This window comes from Lissotriton helveticus, chromosome 7, assembly GCF_964261635.1.
Source record: "Lissotriton helveticus chromosome 7, aLisHel1.1, whole genome shotgun sequence".
Classification (NCBI taxonomy): domain Eukaryota; kingdom Metazoa; phylum Chordata; class Amphibia; order Caudata; family Salamandridae; genus Lissotriton; species Lissotriton helveticus.
The window spans coordinates 160,271,235-160,292,884 of NC_136068.1; the positions used below are offsets into that span (position 1 = coordinate 160,271,235).

Genomic DNA, 21,650 nt, shown 5'->3' on the forward strand with positions numbered 1-21,650 from the left:
TATTCTAGCGCCAAAGTCAACTGATGTCGCTCAATCTTCTTGCATGGAGGAGTAGATTGCGCAGGCCCCGGCGCAGGACTCTGCACTGTTGTTGCTGATATTCTCGAAGCGGCTGCCTGACCAGAAGAGGCATGCCTATGCCCAGATGGCCCAGGTACCATGCTCTCCATCCTAATTCTGAGCCACTAAGATGACTTGTGCCTGGTCGTTACTCATCTTCTTCATAACTCGGCCTGGAGAGGTAGTGGCAGGAAGGTATACAGAACTTATTTCGTTGGCACCAAGAAATACCAGGAGTAACATCCAGTCTCTATTTCTAATGCTGGTACTTTCTCAATGGCTCCTTTGGCCAAAAGAGCCTGAACCTCCTGCTAGAAAATGGACTAACTGTCCTCTGTTAGACCTGGCATTTCTCGGCGTGGTTACCCCTGACACTTTGCCTCTACCTCCTCTATTTTTAATGCGGTGATGGATTTCGTTTTGATGGCTTAGATGCGTTGGACACTTTGCCACTGCTGATCAGTGTCAAAGTGCAAGTGTTCCCTGTATAAAGTGTTATGGTAATTGGTTGTCCATAATTTGTATGTTTGTCTTACTAGTAAAGTCCCTGGTAAAGTGCACTATGTGTGCCAGGGCTGGTAATACAAATGCTACTAGTGGGCCTGCAGCACTAATTGTGCCACCCACACAAGTAGCCCTAAAAAGAGATCTCAGGCCTGCAACTGCAGTGCCTGCGCGCAGTTTGTTAAGTGCCTTGTTGTCCTGACAAGTACAAGCCACTTGCCAGGCCTTACCTTCCCTTTTTATGCACATCAAACACCCCTATTGTAGGCCCAAGTTACCGCCCTGGCCAGAGTGCAGTGTATGTGAAATGTAGAACATGTACTGGGGTATGTACCATGTCCTGACAGTGAAATAATGCCAAATTCGTTTTTCACTGTTGCAAGGCCATCTTGCCCATAGGACAGAATGGGGAATACTTTGTCCCATGTTTCCAGCATATCTTCCCATAGGCATAAGATGGAGAGATGGAGTTTAGTGTGCCTGAACTCAGAATGTAATAACACATCTTTTTGTGAAGATGTTTTTTTAATTGTGTGCTTAGAAACAATGTTTATAGAAGTGGCTGGTTTCTTGTCTTAAACCATCCTGTGTGCCTCTGCCTGTTTGTATATTGACCATCTGGGTTTGGATGTGACAGGGTCTGGGAAGTGTCCTGACACCAGAGAAGGGTAGGCGAGACAGCAACAGGCTGGCCTGCATTTGGTGTGGGGGGTGTGGGAGGAGTAGCCCCCCTGGATGTGAAGAGGGCTGTGTGGTTGCCATAAAAGGATGGATCCAACTCTTCTGAGTGTCTGATGCCCAGACCTGCACTATGAAAGGAAGAGGGTGTGCACTGGCAGGAAGACACCCAGGTCTGGTTTGGACTGAAGTCAGAGGCCCCTGAACATTTAGGGGTATAAGTGTGAGAGCTTAAACCCCTGAACTCAAGACTGAAATCCAGATTGAAAAAGGATTGAAGCTACTTCGTGAGCCTAACACCGGAGCTGAAACGTTATCGAGGTCGCCCAGCAGGACGTCCGACGAGCGGGGAGAGAGAGAGAGTGAGGCAGCGCACCCCCACCAGGCAAGGCTTGGACTCTGGTCGGGAGCCGCAAGCATGTGTGCCCTGGGGAGGTGTACAGGAGGAGTACAGGAGTGCTCCTAGCTCTCTACCGCTGCACCGCGTTAAGCGCGCTGAGTCCCTGAGCAGCCTGTACCTGCCCAGCAGTACTGGGGCTGCCCTTTTTAAGTATATGACCGTTGTCTCTGTTGTTGGAGCCTAGTGGGGGCACGAGTTGACAGCGCAAATTGGTGTACAGCATTATTCCTTGCATTATGAACTGCCTGGTTCTTGCATTACGAATCACATTATTCCTTGCATTACGAACTGCCTGATTCTTGCATTACGAATCACATTATTCTTGCATTACGACCTGCATTATTCCTGTGTTATGAACTGTATTAGTACATGCACTAAGGACTGTGTTATTACTATATTACTAACTGCATTACAAACTGCATAGCATTGCATTAGGACAGCAGGAGATCATTGTGAACTGCTCATTAATACCGCAAATACCTACAAGTGATTGCGAGCCTAATAACCGGCAAAGTGAAATATTATGAATACGCGCATGTTAGATTTCTATCTTTTGGACTCATCGTATTCCTTATGGTAAAGATACCGCTATTTTTATAAAAACTAGTGTGGTGTCCATTTGTGGTGTTATCACTGTGTTACTGGGAGTGTGGTTGCAAATACTTTACACTGTCCCTTGGAGATAAGCCTGGCTGCTCATGCCAAGCTACCGGAGGGTGAGCAAGGGTTATCTAAAAGGGTGTCCCCCTTTCCCTGACTAAAAGCAAGGGTCCCTATTTGGACTAAGGTACCTACCTCAGCCAACTAGAGAGCCCCAGTTCTAACATCCTCTCACAGCCGCTGTCATGCAGGTGGGATATGCGGCAGAACCAAAGGGAATGGCAGGGTGCATACTTGTCGGACCATTTGGAGCTATCACCTGTCAAATGGAATACTCTGCCATTGATTGGAAGTTATACCTCATCCTGCCTCCAACAGGATGGCCATGTGACATCATGAGCAAGTTAAAGAGGTTTCGATGGTAGTGGTGGTAGTGGTGGTAGTGGTTGGAGACCAAGCAGATCACTGTTTCTGAGGACCTGGTCATTGTTGGCTGGATCCAGACACTAGTCTCGAAAGGACTGGGGCGGTCTACGTCTGTGGAAGGGGGCTTTGGCGTTGCCTTTGAGCCAACCCCTTCCTGAAGCCTTAAAAGTGCAGGAACTGATCGGGAATCGGCTGCATTTGTCTTATCACTGAAGAGACAGATGCTGTCAAAAGACATGCCTATTAGTGATGCCCGAACATTACTATAGAAGCCTGCGGATCTCATCCACATGTGACTTCAAAAAACCACACTGGCACCAACTGCCCTGCCCAAGCAGTCAGTGGTGTCCAGTCCTCAATGGATGGCGTACTTCACTGTATCCTGACCATCTTGAATGATATGAGCCAAATTAGGCCTGAACTACCAGCAAACTTTTAGTGACAGAGTCGCATAATACATGGGAGTAGCTTCCAAGAAAGCTGTTGGTGTTGACAGATCAAAAGGCAAGCCGGGCTAAGGAAAACATCTTTTTCCAAAACATCTCTATCCTCTTTGACTTCCTATCTGGATAGGTTGTAGGCAAGGAATTATAATCGACTTCGCTGGTGGATTGTTTGTACCATACTCCTCTCTGAAGTAGAGTGCTTCATAAGGAAGGGAGGATTTACCAGAAGCTGCTTCATGGTTACCTGCCACTTGTCTATTTACTGGTGGAGAAAAACAGGGTTTTGCCCAGTGGCCCATAAGGTTGTCTGTCAACGCCTCATTAAAGGGTAACAGAGAATCCATAGACGATTGTTCAGGTTGTAGAAACTCTGTCAGTACATTAGTGTTCAATTGAATACAGTCTACAGAATAAATCTAGGACTTCGGTTGCCCTTCTAATAAACATGGCGAGAAATGTCAACTCTTCCGTAGAAGGACCTGATGGGGACACCAACCCTGTGGCAGGGAACGAATCTAGACAATTGGCCTCTTGTAGCTCCATATAAAAAGTGTTCTCATCGTACTGTGGGGAACAATCATCCCCACCATCAACATCACCATCAAATGCCAGTTGGCTGCCATCAGAGTCTGACCCTAAAAGTTGCTGAGGTATTGGAGGGTGGCCTCTAGGTAAAGGCATTGTCTAGTCTGAATCAGAAGGAAATAGAGGATGGACGCTCAGGAACTGAACTTTTGTGGCTTCATTTGAAGCTGGACTGAACTATTGGCTCGACAAACTCCTTTCGAATCATTGGCGTTGATGAGCCAGGACCCAGCATGGATCGTGGCGCGCCAGAGTGGGAGCCGCGCCCGCAGTAGATAAAGGGGGCATAGCTGGCTCCAAGAGTGGCCCCACCAATGATAACCTCGCTAGAGGCCTTTGTGGATATGAGGGGTTCAAAGGGAGCAGTAAGGTGTCGAATATGAGATGGCTGGCCTCTTTAAATCCCTCAATTTGTTGTGGTGCAGCCAAAAGACCCAGGAACTCAGGTTGCATTAGAATAAGCTACGGAATCAGTTATTTGACCGAGGAAAGAAAACTATGGGCACCTTGACATCCTAGTGACTTCTCAGAATGAGTAGTGGGGCTGGGATGAGAGCCACTTGGACTTCTTGTGTTTTTTTTCTTCAATTTGGACACACCCGGACACCTGCAGAGTAATAAGGACCTGTTGTGGGACTGGCCATGAGAGCAAAAATGGGACAGAGTCCTCGGCTTCCAGCGGGAGCAGTGCTTTAATGATGTCCATTAATGTTCAACAATATATAGCTTGATTTCACGGATCGCCTTCAGATTCATCAGCACACACTCCCTGCACGACTTGGAGTCTTGGCCTGACACCAGAGACACATCTTGTGGGGATTTGTCACAGACATTTGTTTGCAAAAATCCCTATAGGGTTTGAAGCCTGTGGTTTTAGGAGGTGACATTTCCCTTGCAGACTAGAAAAATTTTGAGAAGAAAGAATTAGGCAACTGACACAAAAAAGAAGGAGGGAGCGCCAGATCCACATCTAAAGGCATGTTAATAAAGGAACTGACGTCAGCACACAGGGATGGCACTTATATGTGGCCCTACATCATTTCGGGGTGATGTGGAATAGGCGGCAAGTTGCATGATGCCACCTGTTGAATCGCATTAGCAATGCAGAGATAAATCTCAGGTCCAAGTCCAGCCAGGCGCTTGGGGGGTACTCAAAAGGTAAGGAATCTGCGGTCAGAAGTATCCATCAGAACACATGGTTTGTGTGAACACATGGGTCCATATGTGAAATGAGGATGTAGGAGTGTTTGAAACATGGCTCCATTTGTACAACTAGATATGGGAAAAATGTGAGTATGCACCCAAGACATGTGTGAAACGTGTGTTTGGAGAGCCTGGGTTTCTAACGGATTTGTGAAATGTGGGTTTCTAATATGAAAAGAGGATGAGTATGTGAGCATGTGCATGGTTTGTGATCTGCTTTTCCAGGAAATTACTTTACGCTTGCAACCTGTGAGCTTATCAAATATCCTTGCTGAAGTGGAGGTCTAGTGGCAGACTGACAGTGAACAGACTGCTCGCCTGATTCTAGTGCTATCAAAAGTATCTAATGTAGCATTACCGCACATGTAAATGATGTTCTTTCTACAGTATTGCATTCTCCATCCGCGTGCTATCGCAAAGCCTTCTATATATATTTTATAAAAGCCAGCATGAAAAATTAACCTTTACTGCAAAAATCTGATAGTCATCTCTTCTTTCTTCTTTTGACGGACCCTTTTCTTCACTTAAAATTTTAGCATGTATCCTCTTTTTGAGCACAGCCTAATCTAAGTCACCTTCACGTTTGCACATCAATATATTTCTGTAACAGCCCTTGCCTCATTTCAAAGTTCAGAATTTCACCTTCTTTGAAAGTCATACCCTTGAAACATAACAATACTTTATCTCCTTCAGCTCATCTATCAATCAAGCTAACCATCTGCAAAAACTCACATTTCTCCCAATTAATTATCACACGCAACTCCTATTACTGTAAGTAACCACAAACAATTGGAGTAAACGTATGGAATATTTTTCTTTAGACCACATGACTAATCCTCCACAGCCAACATTAACCAAAAGCCACTGGATTAACTACTAACCCTGGGTCCCTGGGCAGCGTGATGCGATGTACAGCACTTCAACACCTTCTCAGATGTAGTAAGCGCTATATAAATGCAATTACCATACTATAATATAATAAACTTGCTAAGACCAAATGCAGAACTGTAAAGACTCTGAAATACTTTGATTTGTTCAGTTCATATAATTCGGCAGGTAACTGTTAACCCCAAATACCAATAAAGGGATTTTAATGAGCTGCTCCTCTCTGGCCCTTTTCCAATGAGAGCTGTTTTGCTTTTCTATAGTGACGGAGTTGCTTTCTGGTTAATTAATGTCAGTGTTTGCATGCATTTGCATTGTATGTCTTTCCACTACACACTGTGATGTTATGTTAAAGTGTGTGTGTCCTTGCTCACTATCCAGCTCATGACCTCAGACACCAACTACCCCTGCTCAAGTCACCCCTGCCCAGCACTGTATTACAAAGTTGTTTCTGTTTAGCTGATTTGGAGCAGATTTACCTTGCTTTATTGTCTTTTAACCAGTTGCCACACTGCGCTTTCGCGTTTGTCAATCAAAAAATGTATGTAGGGTTCCTTGAGTTGTTTTAAACTTTAGACCATATGCACATTTCTATATATCATTAAATTCCTTCTTTCCTCACTAAACTGATATTGTTAGCAAAGATTTAGGATATTAACCTTAGAATGTGCACATTGCGTAGCTCTGCTCGCAGGCTAATTCTTTATTCTTGAAGTTTTTGAAGCCTTTATTCTTGAAGTTTTTTCACCACTTTGTTTATAGAAAAATAAAAACAACAAGTTGCCCTTAATCTGATATACCCGAAACTGGCACGTTTTCAAAAAGATGACACCAAGTAGGTTGAATTTGACATCTCCCAAGACAGGCTCGAAATAGACAATTTTAGAACTCTATCCAACAGTCAGTCACCGAAACATTTGAGTGGCCACTTCTGAAGTTTTTTTCTGCTCAATCAAGTTGGCATACTGAGATCCAGTACAAAGAAAATAGGGACTATTCACAAAGGCATTTTGGAGTATGTAAAGTAGAACCCCTGTAGTACTCGTTTACATACTCTTAATCGCCTTGGGAATTAGTCCCAAAACATCTAAAATGGGAATATTCTCACACAATTAGTACAAATAGAAAGGACTGGCCCCTCTTCGCACTCTTATTACGAAGGGGTGAAGACAGTTTGAGGCCAATTTACAAAGGAAGGTAAGAATAGGTAAAATGGATAGTGCTGTATTACTACTGTCTGTATATTCATAAAAAAAATCAGCTCCATTTTTATTGTGTCTCATATCACTGCAATTAGTATTTAATAACTTTCACTTCACTGCAGAATTCTCAAAAATATGTCCTCTTTTCTTATTTTTGTTTCTGATTTAGAGTTTGTTTGATCAATTTGGCCTTTGTCTCAGTTTTCAGCAACTTGTGAGTTTGGTAATTATTCTTAATTCTTGCTTTACAGTGGATTGTTTTTCTTCCCGACCCCTACCTTAGCTTTTAGTCAACATAATTCCACAATCGACCTACTGAAAGTTTTTACATTACATCAAAGATGATTTGTTTTGTAAAGAAACCACCTCTACTTTACCATACAATATTGTTCTGACTTGACCATGCTCTCAGCAACACTTTCTTGAGCCTGCGTGAAGATGAAAATGTGTCTTTAGTATTATGATACATCTTCTTTGTATCCATAGGGTCTTCTAATCCTATCTCCAAGCTACATTGAAGAAGAAAGTGAAACATTCAATTTTTAAGTCTGTTCAGCCAGTGGCGAAGAGCTCTGGATTCAAGCGTGGATCTGTGTCAGAGAAAATTATACAATCTGGTTGAAATGGAAAGTTGGTCTCTTCTCTTCACCTCTCTTCTCATGATCTGGGTCTTTACAAGCTAATTATTCAGTTCTTGCCTAGTGCTTTTGTACTACTGAAGGTACAGTTTCTCTCTAAAAAAGGACATAAGGCTTCACAATGGAGACATGATCTTCCACAGAATTATGCCTCTAGGGATGTTAAAAGCCTCCTGGGATAACAGCCATGGCTTGTTGGATTAAATTAGTAAACTAGTGAGAGGACTACATTCAGGCTATATTGACTCTGTGTACTCAGAAGGTGCACGTGGCAACATGCATGCATGAGCAGGGACTGCACCAGGGGTGGCATCTGTGGCGGATCGTCACCAAGCTTAGAGCATGGCATTAGGGAAATCGATGACTGTGTATATATTGTTTTGTGACTGATGTTTGGCTACTGCTGGGTCTCTGTACTATTAGAATTATTAGGCAATAATGTCCCTTTTAACTTTCTTTTGTTTGGTTGAATCTGGATTGCTCTTTAAGTTTCCCCAAGAGGTGGTGACAGTATTGTGACTGTTCCTCTTCTTTCTACATGTATCTATTGCAATGAGATTGACCTTCAAATGCTCTGTATACATTCCGGCAACTTTTGTGTCTCCATTGTATGCTTGAAGATCCGGTAAATTTAAGTAGGTGCTGACATGTGAGTTATTTTACATGTCTTTGATCTACATACATTTTCCAAATTTTGCTTTATGTCCCTCCTCTGCCTACATGTCAGTACTTTCCTTTAGATGGATCAGGCACAATAATGCTAGCACTGGGGATGGATTGGAGGTTAGTTACCTTCTACAAGACTCCTAAATTAGTGAAGCCTTGGCATTTGGAGATATGCATCTATAACACCTGAAGTTCAAGAGGAATTGCCATGGAGTTGGATGTTGAGGGTCACTGTAAACTCATTTGCAGTCACAAATTGGCAAATTGTGATGGTTTCAATGTTGTGCCTTAAAAGATTACTCAGGATATTTTCTCCCCAGTCTACAGGCTTGTTGAGTAGTCAAAATGACTGTTTGTGGAAGACTTGTCTATCCCTACTAGTTCATATACTGATAGGCAGAATGAACTGTGCAAATTCATATTCCATCATTAATACCAAAACTTAAAAATTCTACCTGCTGTGATGAAGAAAAGAAGTCGTCCCCATAAGCACTCTGACAATTCAAAGACCGCTAAGTTTTGAGGTGAAAGTTTCTGAAAATGTCAGGCTGCAGATATTAATTGGTTCATAGAATGGCATGGTTTGAATTTTTGAAATATTATTTTGATGATACACTTGCCACTTGAGAACTGCTTAACTGTTCAAGATGGACAGTCTGATCCTCCCATACGATGTGCATCTACCGATCTTAATTCTGCAGAAAGTCTGGAGTTTCAGTTTTTTGTGTATAAACAAGAGTGCAAATCTTAATGATTCTTCATGCTATAAAGTTTTCTAGAAATCTAAGCTAACTAAATTCGGAAGCATCTCGTTCCTCAATTTCTTTCCATGCTTGTCTCACCAATTTCCTTACATCAGATACCACTTTTAAAGCTTTATAAAGTAGACAAATAAAGCTTGGTACCAAACAGGTATTAACCCCACTTTTAGAACTTTAATAGTTTTTAACTTTCCTATCTAAAGATGAATTACTGTAGAACTCCTTTGGACGCGTCAAACTCCTATGTAAACTAGCATAAACTTTACTAAAATCCCTTACATAACTGTTTTGCACACATGGTGTGTATTTTATTAAGCCTTATATGTTTAGCATACCTTCATATGTACAATTGAAAGCATTAGCAATTTGAAGGGAACATGTAACCCGCTAATATATTCCTGTGATAACATACAGTTGTATTTGAGTCCATCAATTCAAGGTAGGAATCCTTGTCGGGCCCAAAAATGGGTGATCATTTTGGAGACAACAAAATGCAGTCTTACAAACAAAACCAATACACGTCTTTAAAGTTATGCTTTGAATCAAATTAAAAGGTCAGGAAGTCACTTACCTAAAGAAACAACAGCTACACTTTCTGGCATAAAATGCAATCTGTACTTAATCAATAAATGCACCAATATGATGCAGATGGCTGAAAAAAAAGCAGAAAAAAATATTACACATAAGCAATTAATTTCAAAATACAAATTGAAGGTGGAGTAAGATTGGGTACCTCAGAATAATCACCAAAATATTATTTACTAAACTCTTTAAATAAAGATTGTGCTTCTACAATAACGCTAGCACATGTATTATCCGACTAGGCATATCATGACATTTAAACTAAATAAGCATAAGGGGCCACATGTATTAAAGTTTTTCGCATTAGGAAACAGTGCAATTTGGTAAATTCGCCATTTGCAAATGCAAAATAGCTTTTCATGATGTATGAAAGGCTTTGTAGTCACAATTTTACGTAATCACATTAATTGTGATTACCTAAAATTGTAACAACAAATAGGGAATGGTAAACTGCGATTCCGTTATCACATGTATGAAACATTTTCCAAATGCAAACTGTGCATTTAGGAAAATGCAATTAGCATCGACTTCAAGTCGATGGTTACCATGTGCAAACTTTGAAAAATGCACAAAACTTCATTTTAACAAGGTGCCATGTGTGTGCTTTACATGTGCGCATTTATTTTTTGGGGTGCTTCGGGGGGGCCTTTGGTCTCCGGGGCATCCTTGGCTTTGCATGACCTAATTTGTGATTACCAATTAGGTAATCGCAAATTAGATAATGTAAAACCATTCACACCTAAGGGGCTTTAGGCTATTTACTGAATCGCTATTTGGTAATATTAAGGAATTGCAAAATCTTTGGCGATTCCTTACATACATAGCATTATGCGATTACCAAATAGCGAGTCGGTAAGAATCGCTATTTGGTAATCGCAAATGCTTATTTGATATATATGGCCCATAGCCCCTTGCCCTCAGAAAGTGCATATGAACAGCTTGCGGTGGTTAGTGCCACCGGCAAAGAGATTTACCAAAGTAGCGCTACTGGTCTAATAGCAAGAAGTAAGGTCAAAGGGTAGAATGGCATGTCATGTTTTCTATGATGGGCCTTCTTATATTATATAAAATACATCATCAATCGGTTAAGTCATAAAGTGCCTCTATAGTAAGATAGTCTTTTGAATATGGGCATGAGAAAAAGAAAACAGAGGGTGACTAAAATACGGGTAAGTGTAGATCCAAAGAAAAATTCGATCATGCTTCTATTGGCAGATACAGTGGATAAAACAGTGTGCAAGGAGGAAGAAAAATGGAAATGGTAGAAATCATTACGTTTCAGCAATCTTTGCTGGTGCCTGGTTAATGATATTTTTAACGATGCCACGCCACAAGATTGAGTACTTGGGAACATATACTTGCAGAAACTTTATTCAGTATGCTAGCGCTTTATGTTTTCTTTGTACGGCTGTAATTAGGACTACTGCTAATCTCAGACACCGGGGAACTATATGTCCCCCAGCCATGTGATTTATTTCTCGATAGTCCTATATGTGGGATGATTGTATGATCCGTAACAGGCCTGTGTTTGTTAGTTCTCTATAATGTTTGAAAAAAAAGAAAGAAAAAAAGAACAATAGATCCCGCGACATATGAAAAGTACAAATGCTTATCTCCGAGAAAGACTGATCATCTTTGCCATGGGCGTCAGCATTTCTATGGCCCTCATCTAATCAGTGCTTAATTTAAGCCAGTGGGTTCCAATACCCAGCACCAGCACTTAACCATCACCACCAGCGCATAACCACCATCGCCAGCGCTTTTCATACACCAGTTAAGGACACATTAATTTATGGGGAGATTAAGGGATTTGCCCAGAAACCTTGTTCCCCAGCTCCAAAGTCGTCAGCTCTTGACATTATGCCACATCCTCTCCCAACTTTCATGGTTAGTAGTAGGTTCCGTTTTAGGCAGCACTCACAGGAGAAATAGACTAGTGTAAGCTACATCCTGACAAGAGCCCCACCACTTATTATATTTTATAAATTAACCACTGCATCTCATCAGTGGCCCCACCTTCTCTGAATACTTATACAGGTCTCATTCATCCTCTGCAATTTTCAGGGATACATTTTCAGTTCATACATTAAATAAATTGGCATGTGTAAACACACCTATACACTCAGTCACTCAGAAAACATTATCCATCTTTCACCCACTAGTTTTTGTTTGCTTTTATTTGACATATAAATTAATATATGTAAATACGGTAAACATTGTAGTCTCTGAATTCACAATAAATGATGATCATGCAGCATAAAAACATTCAACATTAAAGAAGAGGAACCAGATACATTAACTGTCAGTCAATTCTCTAGAAGCAGTTAGTAAGAAAATATAGAAAGATAGACAGACAGACAGAATATCACGTTCTGGGCCATGGTGAAGTAATGTAAATCTTATTTAATTTCATTACTCATGTAGGGTCCTATATTCCCTTCAAGATTTGTTATGCTTTTGGGTACGCCAACAAAAAAATAACAGAAGTTCAATCATTTCTAATTGTTTATTACAGGATCAACCAAGGAAAGCCATACCATTCTCCTGTATTAAGAAATTGCTGTTGCATATACTTCCTTCTGTTATTAAGTTTCATAAGGAGCTTAGGACAGTAGGGAATGCATCAAAATTCAGAACCACTAATACAGAATGTACTTGTATTTCTTGTATCAGGAAACTACTACTATACATTAAGTGTTTCCACCAATTTTCAAGGAAAACACAGACTAGACTGGTCCAATGGTATACTAGCATCTACGCGTAATACCATGATGATACCACCTCAGGCTTGTAGCCATACAAGGTGCCCACCTGAGTTTCAATTTGTGTCCAAACATATTGCCTCAAAGGGCACCAGTCCCAATGTGACACTTCAAAAATCTGCCCCTACTAAACCGGAATTTAACTTCTTAGGCCGAATCAAATCGGTACTTAATGAGTTTGTATTGTTTTAATTTATTGAGATGAACTTTCCATGCTCTTTTAATGGAGGGAATACAATACATATAGAGCTCATAATGCCTGCTGTTACCAATATTTCTAGCCAAGCTATGTTGAAATTCATTCACACGGTGCCAAAATAGAGAACTGTCAGAGGTCAATCTCAAATACTTGTAGTTCTTCACAACCTCCAATCTCACTCCCACACACCAACAGGTACAATTAGGGACATTGGGTATCTGTAACACATGTAAGTACCTGGGATTTCTTGGGATTAAGATAGTTCTGCCAGCGACAGACCTTTAAAATATCAAGACCACTTTGCAGACCCACTATTATTGCGTCAAGCATTAAGATATTGTCAGTGCAATTTTAGCGATCACATCAATTTGCCTGTAATTGATAGGGTAGGTGGGTTTAAAGAAACTAGACGGTGGCTTTCATATTGCTCATGTAAATGAAGAGTCAAAGCCACATCAGCGTCTCTTGGGCCCCTCTCTGACATTCAGTTCTTCTAGTGCACCTTCCCTAACCATTCATATTTACATTGACCTAAGTATTTGTAAAGCGATCACTAGGAGCATTATTCAAACATTTTTGGGCACCCACAGTAAAGACTTTTCAATGACTTCAAAGGATGTTAAGACGACGACAACTGCACAATGCAGCCATGAAGAGGCTTTCCAACTGCCTGTCCTGTGCAGGTGAGTGTGCTAGTCTTGTCAGTTCAAAACATAAGGGAGCCCATTGGCATTTGGGCAAACTTTTTAGCACATGGGAATAGCACAGGAAATAATCTTTTTTTTTTTCCGATGGGGTCCAAATATAACACCTCCACTCTTCAGTCTTGTATTAAAAACTAAAAGAGGGTGCTCCCAACCTTGGTTTGTATTAAAAACTGTATGAACGACTGTGGAGACCAGGAACGCATCCATTCTAGGTTGGACATATATTTGTGCATTAGATGCCACATCAGGTCCTGATGCTGTAGATCACTTGAGGAAACATTTGGATCTGCAAATTCCAGTAACATAGATTCAACCATTACAGATATAGAGGATCAGTAATTTTGGAAATCAGCTCCTATTAGGGGATTAAATTGATCAAGATAACCACATTCTCTACCGGTCTGAACTTAACTACTGCTTACCATCACAGATGATACGTTTTATAGTGAAGCTCCCGGCGAGAGGATAGAATAGGACAGGCAGTCAATACCACTGAGACTATCGTCCGCCCCATGACAGATCACTCACTCCCCATCCCGGGTCGCACGCGACCCCACCCCCCAGGCCAGTACCCGGCTCACACACCGCCCGCCACGGCCACTTGTCCTCACCCACCCCTTGTACTCCCCCTCCGCTCTCTTTTGGGAGACGTTTCTTCCCACAGTTTCCAGTTAAGTTCCAGGCGGCGATTCGGAAGCTGACCTATTCACAGAGTACTACTGATTGGACATGCAGTAAAGGGAGATCATACACAGGTAGAGGGGAGGAAGTTACACCAGTCCTCGCCATTATACAACACAAGGGACCGGACGCAACACGGAACGGCATCATGTAACGAGACAATCTACTAACAGATACCTGAGAGATGATGTGTAACCATATTTGGAGGAAAGGAACCCGAATGATAATGATGTGCTATAACTGTAGATGATGTGTAATCAATAACGTATGTGATGATTGGCCTGTGACCTGTCGGACGTCCCACATGGGAAACTGTAAAGTAAAACCCTAATAAAAAGATTTAAACAAAAAAAAATCACAGATGATACGTTTTATAGTATTGACAATTCTTTTGGGTGGTTTCATTGTTTCTTGTATTTAATTATGTTCTTGTATTGCTGTTTTAATAATAATAATAATAATCCACATTTGTATAGCGCACAATCACCCGTTAGGGTCTCTAGGCGCTGGGGGGCCGTCGGGAAGATTAAGCAAGCTATTGCCCAGAGTCGCATGGTGCCGGGCTAACCTGCCGCCGGAGCCGGGGATCGAACCCTGATCCCCAGATTCCAGCGTCAGTCGCCCTGGCCGCGGCGCCACACCTCTCCCATAGATTCAATAGAATTGAAACTTTCCGATATGATCGCTAGGAACATTTTCATTGTTGTCCTTCATCAGTATAGAGTAACAAGTGAAATTGGGGGTGCTGGCAATGCTGCTCACAGGCTTCTTAGGTTTAGTATCACTCCCAGAGCACAGTTGCATCCCAAAGCTCATCCACCCAATAACTCAGCAAAGAGACAATCACAAAAGGAGGAGGGAGCACACTGCCTGGCATACCAGCACACAAATAGCTCAGATGTGTTGTGGTAGATGCATTGCATGATAACACTTCTGTTGAAAGTTTTTAGCATTCACCATTGTTGGTGCAGCCAGTGCTGTGTATCTGTAGACACGTTTTACAGGACTGTTGTCCTCCTTCCGTAGAGAGTAACTAGTAAAATCTGTTGGTCCTGGCAATGCTGCTCACAGTCTTCTCAGGTTTAGTACCACTCCCAGAGCACAGGTGGGTGTTATCATGACTTGCATTTACCACAATACATATGGGCTAATAGTGGACCGGTATGCCAAGCAGTGTGCTCCCTCCCCCTTTTGTAGCTACATAATGTTAATACACAGAAACTAAATTTGGGGCACTTAGGGTATCTATTTAATGTTAAGGCATGGAATCTAGATTGGGGCCACTTAGGAACTTCTAATCTGTCAAAAGTGACAAAGATAAACAATTTAAGTGTCTGCACAGGTTATACATCATCCCAGCCACACTTTGTAAATATCATAATACCCAAATTGTGACAGCCTCCTGTGCCTAACTGTGCCGTATGCAGATGTCCATATATAAAGGGGACTGACCACTGATTAGTTCTGTGATTGAAAAGCTATTTCCTCGAATTGGCTCGTCTGCAGAACCAGTATCAAATGAACGTCATCTATGATGGAAGCAGACATGCAGATTACATTTTGAAAATAATTGAGCAGAAACGTGAAAGGTATGATTGTTTCTTCAGTATTGAATATGGCTTGTCACTGGTGTAGCGGAGGGATGAGATTTTTAAAAGCAAGTTGCAAAAATGTCAACAAAACATTTGAAAAATCTTTAATAGTAGAAAACAATGCTAAAAATATTGCCACAAGTTGTCTTTACTCACATAATATGTAACATAAACAATGGTTTACATTCAGGAAAGAAATCTGACAAGGGCCTATTGCTTAATTTGATCCGGTCATATTTCTTGGCAAGAAAGCTAACCCTCAGAGTCATATTAGGGTTCTGTAAAACCCTTTGGCAGCATTACTAACCTTGGAATTTCTTGTGTCCGTGCCTAAGATGAAGACACTGCCAAGGTAAAGCAGAATACAGAGATACTTCATTGTTCCCACGACAAAGGCCGTATGTATAAACAATGGGCTGATTCTCACTGCGCCAAATATCAAGAAAGCATGCAATTCCCTCAATACTGAGATTACATGATCAAAACTGACTTCCAAGCCTTACTTCCACTTTTACATTTTGGACAAAATGCCTTATGGTAATCAGAACGGAAAACCAAGATAATGTTTCTTATTACAATTCTACTCCGACTCAAAACTACTGATCAAGAGAGACGGTAACATAATCGTTTGCACTGTTCATGGATTTCATGCCCAGGTTAAGCCTGCAGACAAAAAGCGCAAGCGGCAAACAGATTATCTGCCGCAGGGCAGTGTGTTTAATCAAACAGCAGAAAAGCCTTTTATGACAGGTTACAGCCGTGGCCAACTATCTCCCGGAAACAACAGATTCTACTGATGGGTGACTACTGGGCTAGATGTTTCTCCATTTAAATGCTTTTGACTCATAGAGTTTGGAGAGCTACATTTTCGGAAATAATTCTAACAAAACCAGTGCGCATTTTATTTGGGCTAGATTTCACCTTTTTTGCTGAGTGAGAAGGCGATAGGTGTATTTCCAATGGCACAGCAAGGCTTTACAGTTAATCTTAGTGCAAAGAATAATGCATCATAAAATTCTGATTACATTTTACAAAGGCTGTGGAAGTTATCCGATGTTTATTTACACAACTGCGAACCCAAAATGGACCGCCAGATCAACGCCATCTCGCCCTCCTGCTTCCACACCCTCTGCCTCCTACGCAAGACCTTCAAATGGATCCCCCTCGAACACAGAAAGGCCGTCACTCACGCCCTGGTCACCAGCAGACTCGACTACGGCAACACACTCTACGCCAGAATGAACAAAAACCTCACACGCAACCTACATTACATCCAGAACGCCCCGCAAGACTGGTCCTCAACCTGCCAAGACACTGCCACATCTCCCAGCATCTGCACACACTCCACTGGCTTCCCATCGAAGCTAGAGTCACCTTCCAGATGCTCAACCACGCTCACAAGGCCCTCCACGACACCGGACCAGCATACCTGAACAGCCGACTCAAATTCCACACACCCCAAGGGACCCGACGATCAGCCCAGCTCTCCTATGCTGTGGACCCCCGCACCATTACGACCAGATGAGGCTGCCGCTCCTTCTCCATCCTCGCGGCCAGAGCCTGCAACGCCCTGCCTCTCCACCTCAGACAGACAACATCTCTCCCCATCTTCACAAGAAACCTCAAAACCTGGCTCTTCGACAGACCCCCTCCTTGATGGAATGGAACCTGCGAAACCATCCCCCCCCCCCCCAGGTCCTTGAGACCCTCACGGGTGAGTAGTAGCGCTTAACAAACATATGATTGATTGATTGAACTAGAAATCTGCACAATTTGTACGCATGAAACGGCAAACCATGGCAAGCCACGCTGTTTTTAGCAAAATAATAATCGCCAGTGCTAACTCCCAAGATCGGAGTTTTTGCACTGAAAGTTTGACCTCAACAACAGGAATCCCTCTGACTTCTTCAAAGAAAATGTAGCTGACAAGGTACAAAACATTATGAAATACCTTTTTCGAATACATATTTAAATATGAATGCTATTTTCTCTCGATTCTTCTTGCTATGAGAGGGGACCTGCCATCTCAAAAACTGTGAACACTCAAATGTCATGGGAGTCTCTAGTACTTTAAAAAAATAAAAGAACATTGTTTTCTTCACAAAATAGAAAACATCTGAAACAAGAACTTTATTTTTGTTTTTTTATTATTTGTAGAAAGAACATATGGGAGTATTAAAGACTAACATTTATTATGACAATAAATGATAAAAATATTTATAATGTTTCATAAAACATAATTTAATATGGTTGTTTGGTAACTAGATAGCGTTTCCAACCACTTATATATGTTTAAGGTATGCATTGACAAGTAGTGAGGCCTTTCAGGGGCTTCCAATTTACTCATTTCAGGCTACCAGATTTATATTGTTGCAATCATTGCTGCATGCACAGCAAAAGTGCTAGACATGGTCGCCAATGATGTTCTGTCATTTCAGTTTGTAGATGTTCTAATCCATCATTAACAGGGGAGAAGCCATGGCTCGTAGATATTGCTAACCTTATCGAACTCCCTTATCACTTCAGAATCTGTGATATCAACTTCAGAGGATTCGGACATTCAGTGGATCGGCCCTTTCTCACTAGTCAACCCTTAATACAAGTCGTGAATGGCTTCCAAATTAATTCAAATCTAAGACTTTTGTCTGCTAATATCGCAGGCAGTTTCTCCACTGTGTAGATGTGCCCAATATTTGTCCACAATAAACCTAGCAGGAGGGGAGCCTTTTGCTGCTAGCAGTTGGTAGCATCCTTCCACCTGTTAGAAGAAAATGTGTAATTAGTCTCCCTGTAGGTTAGTGCATAGGATACACTATATCCTCCCCAAGGTGATCCACCCATATTACTGGATTGAGTGGAATATCGATACCTATTCTTTCCTTTATGATGTTTATCAAAGAGGCCAAAAAGGACTGAATCGGAGGATAAAATAAATCAAGAATGGGCCATCGAGTCCGTCATCTGACAGTGCCTCCATCACAGGTCAGAGCCTCCAAATATAGCCTTGATTCTGACAAGAGTCACACAGCACCTGGTAAGAGCCTTATATGCATTCTCTTTGTATTCATTGCAGATAGAAGATGTCACTACCCTAAGCCAGATGGGCCTCCCACTCTTCATCGTCTCACCTCCTTGCTGTCTCCTATCTCCTAACTTTCCATATAGTAATGTAATATCAGTTTTGGGCCTGCATACAAAGCCTGGTACAAGTGAGAGGTGCCCTATTAACCAGAGACTTGATAGAACATTGTTTCTAAAGGAATTAACTTGCCTCTCCACTGACCCTAACTAATATTGGGCCTGCAATAGTTTAAACCTGTCCCTTCCATGAATTTGGTATAAAGCTTCACAATCATCTTGAGTTTTTAGGGTTCCGTTTTCAAACACATATTTTAATCTACATGGGCCAGACACTTCCATTAAAAAATGGGGATTGTTGTGTCCAGTAGTAAAGACAGTGTTGTATGTTAGGGATTGTTGGAGGTGGGGTAAGAGGAAACACTTTTTTTTTGTTTTATATAGCATAAACTTTACAAGAGCACCAGTTGCGTTACAGACGGACACATTCATTTTTGTTAGGCACGGGGAGATTACGTGATTTTCCCTGAATCACAGAATGTTGAGTGCCCCTGTCGAGACTCGAACCCGGTTCACCAGTTGCGAGGTCGACCGCTCAAGCCGGCAGGCCATCCTACCCGCGTCAAATTAAGTCCTTCCAGTAGTCTAGTAATGTGAGAATGGTAAACAGGTGTGTAGTTCTATCTGGTCTATGAAGTGTGGAGAGATATAACAGGTACAGCAGTGGGATGGAGGAGAGTGCTTTTCAACTATTAACCTGGATTTCGTCCTGGTTGGTCTCACTTATCCAAGTGCCAGCTGAAACTGGCATTTGTCATTTTTGCATATTGCTGAAATATGTTACGGTAGCATTTTGCAAAAAATGTTCCCCAGTACTCATCCACGATCAGATACTTAAGAATTTCACGAGACTCTATATCTAAGAAGGATTATATTTTGCTATTATCCAAACACCAGTGCAACAATTGCTAGAAAGCAAATGCTTTTTTGCAAACAGATACATGTGGGACGCAAACTAAGACATCATTTTTCATGACAGTAATGTACGCTTTTCAATGAGAGCTTCTTTGTTGCACAACACACAAGCTCACTGAGAATTAACTGGGGAGGTGGGTTAGCACCAGTGTGCTGAACAGCATCACAGACTTACTATCAACCTAAAGATCCTCAAGCAGGTCCAACTCCAAGGCCACTAAAAGACCGACCTCTTGCTTGTTGTTACAATAACTACACTATATTTAATTGAATAGTACATAAATTAGGTTAGTTTCTATGCACATATGAAAATAAATATTGGGTTATTCTCTATGCACACATTTAAAGAAATAAAATTGTGGTTTAAAATTCGTTTTTTAACTTTTCCTTTGCTACTCCAAAGAGTAAGATTATAAATACATCTTGTTGGCCATCTATCACAAAGGTCTTTGATCATTATTAGAAAGAAAGAATGTCATGAACATGTGTGGAGCAGCATTGTCCCAGTCTTGCAAAACCTTTTTGCCAAGAAACTTCAACATTTAGATTATCATATTATGTATTATTACAAGTAGTCTGCAATGTATCACAAAGATATGGCCAAACCATTGGTCTTGATAAGTTTATAACTAGATGCCGGGCCATAAAATGGCAACACATATAGAAATATCCAAGTAGAGATATAAAACAACACTAACTAGCTGGATTCTATGGCAGGACCCAAAGGCGAGGATTAGGCTCGTCCTTCTTTGCTTTTTATTACCAGCAGCCTTTGCAAAGCAACATTTTATAATAAACAAATGAATATGCTACTTACCAGTATGCATCTGTTCTTGGCATGTAGGGCTGCTGACATTCATATCTATAGCATAGATCGCCGCCTAGTGTTGGGTCCAGATGATTGCACATTGTTGTCCTGGAAGAGTCTTTGAAGTATCACGAGATAGGTGGCTCCTCCCCTGGACTACAGTGCGCATGGGCATCGACTCCATCCCCAGATTGTTTTTAGCCATTGTGGCGAAGATGGAGTGTAACAGAGTGAGCGATGATCATGCTAAGAGTAAGTGTAAATTCTGCAGCCGCTACAGGCGCCGGGGAGGAGGGTGGGCGATATGAATGTCAGCAGCCCTACATGCCAAGAACAGATGCATACTGGTAAGTAGCATATTCAGTTTGAGGCATGTGGGCTGCTGAATTCATATCTATAGCATAGAATATACAGCAGTCCCTCTATTAGCGGCGGCCGCCTGTGCCAGCTGCAGACGTGTGAAAAAGTGTTTTTAGAACAGCCTGCCCTACAGCTGCCTGCTGCTTGGAGTGCACATCTACACAGTAGTGTTTTGTAAATGTGTGTGGGGTAGACCATGTGGCTGCTCTACAAATGTCTTCTAAAGGGATATTTCCAAGGAAAGCCATGGAGGCCCCCAACTTGCGGGTGGAGTGGGGCCCTTGGGGGGATCGTTAAAGTGCGCTTAGCCTTGTGATAGCAAATTTGAATACACTTAACGATCCACCTGGCTATACCTGCTTTGGAAATGGGGTTGCCCTTGTGTTGTGCGGAAAAGGCAACAAAAAGTTGTTTAGTCTTCCTAAAATCTTTGGTCCTATCAATGTAGTACATCAAAGCCCTTTTGACGTCAAGAGTGTGGAGCATTCTTTCTGCCACCGACTCAGGATTTTGGAAGAACACAGGCAGTTCAATAGTTTGATTGACATGGAACTGTGAAACCACCTTTGGAAGTAATTTAGGGTTAATGCGCAGCACCACCCGGTTGGAGTGAATTTGAATGAATGGCTCCTGTACAGTGAGCGCCTGGAGCTCACTAACACGTCGCAGTGACGTAATGGCTATCAAGAAAGCCACTTTCCATGTTAAGAACTGAATTTCGCAAGAATGTAGAGGCTCAAAAGGTGGACCCATCAGTCGGGTGAGGACTACATTAAGATTCCCTTCAGGAGCAGGCGGGGTCCTGGGAGGAATGACTCGTTTGAGTCCCTCAAGAAAAGCTTTAATGGCAGG

The 21,650-nt window shown here is 41.9% G+C and overlaps 1 protein-coding gene across 1 annotated transcript in view; it reads right to left on the bottom strand.

Annotated features, from left to right (window-relative positions):
* SLC9A8 (solute carrier family 9 member A8) overlaps window positions 1–21,650 on the bottom strand; it is a 409,071-nt gene that overhangs the window by 325,088 nt on the left and 62,333 nt on the right. Inside the window, exon 3 of the mRNA XM_078651847.1 lies at window positions 9,626–9,706. Within this exon, the coding sequence (XP_078507973.1) occupies window positions 9,626–9,706 (81 nt within the window). The remainder of the gene's footprint in view (window positions 1–9,625; window positions 9,707–21,650) is intronic.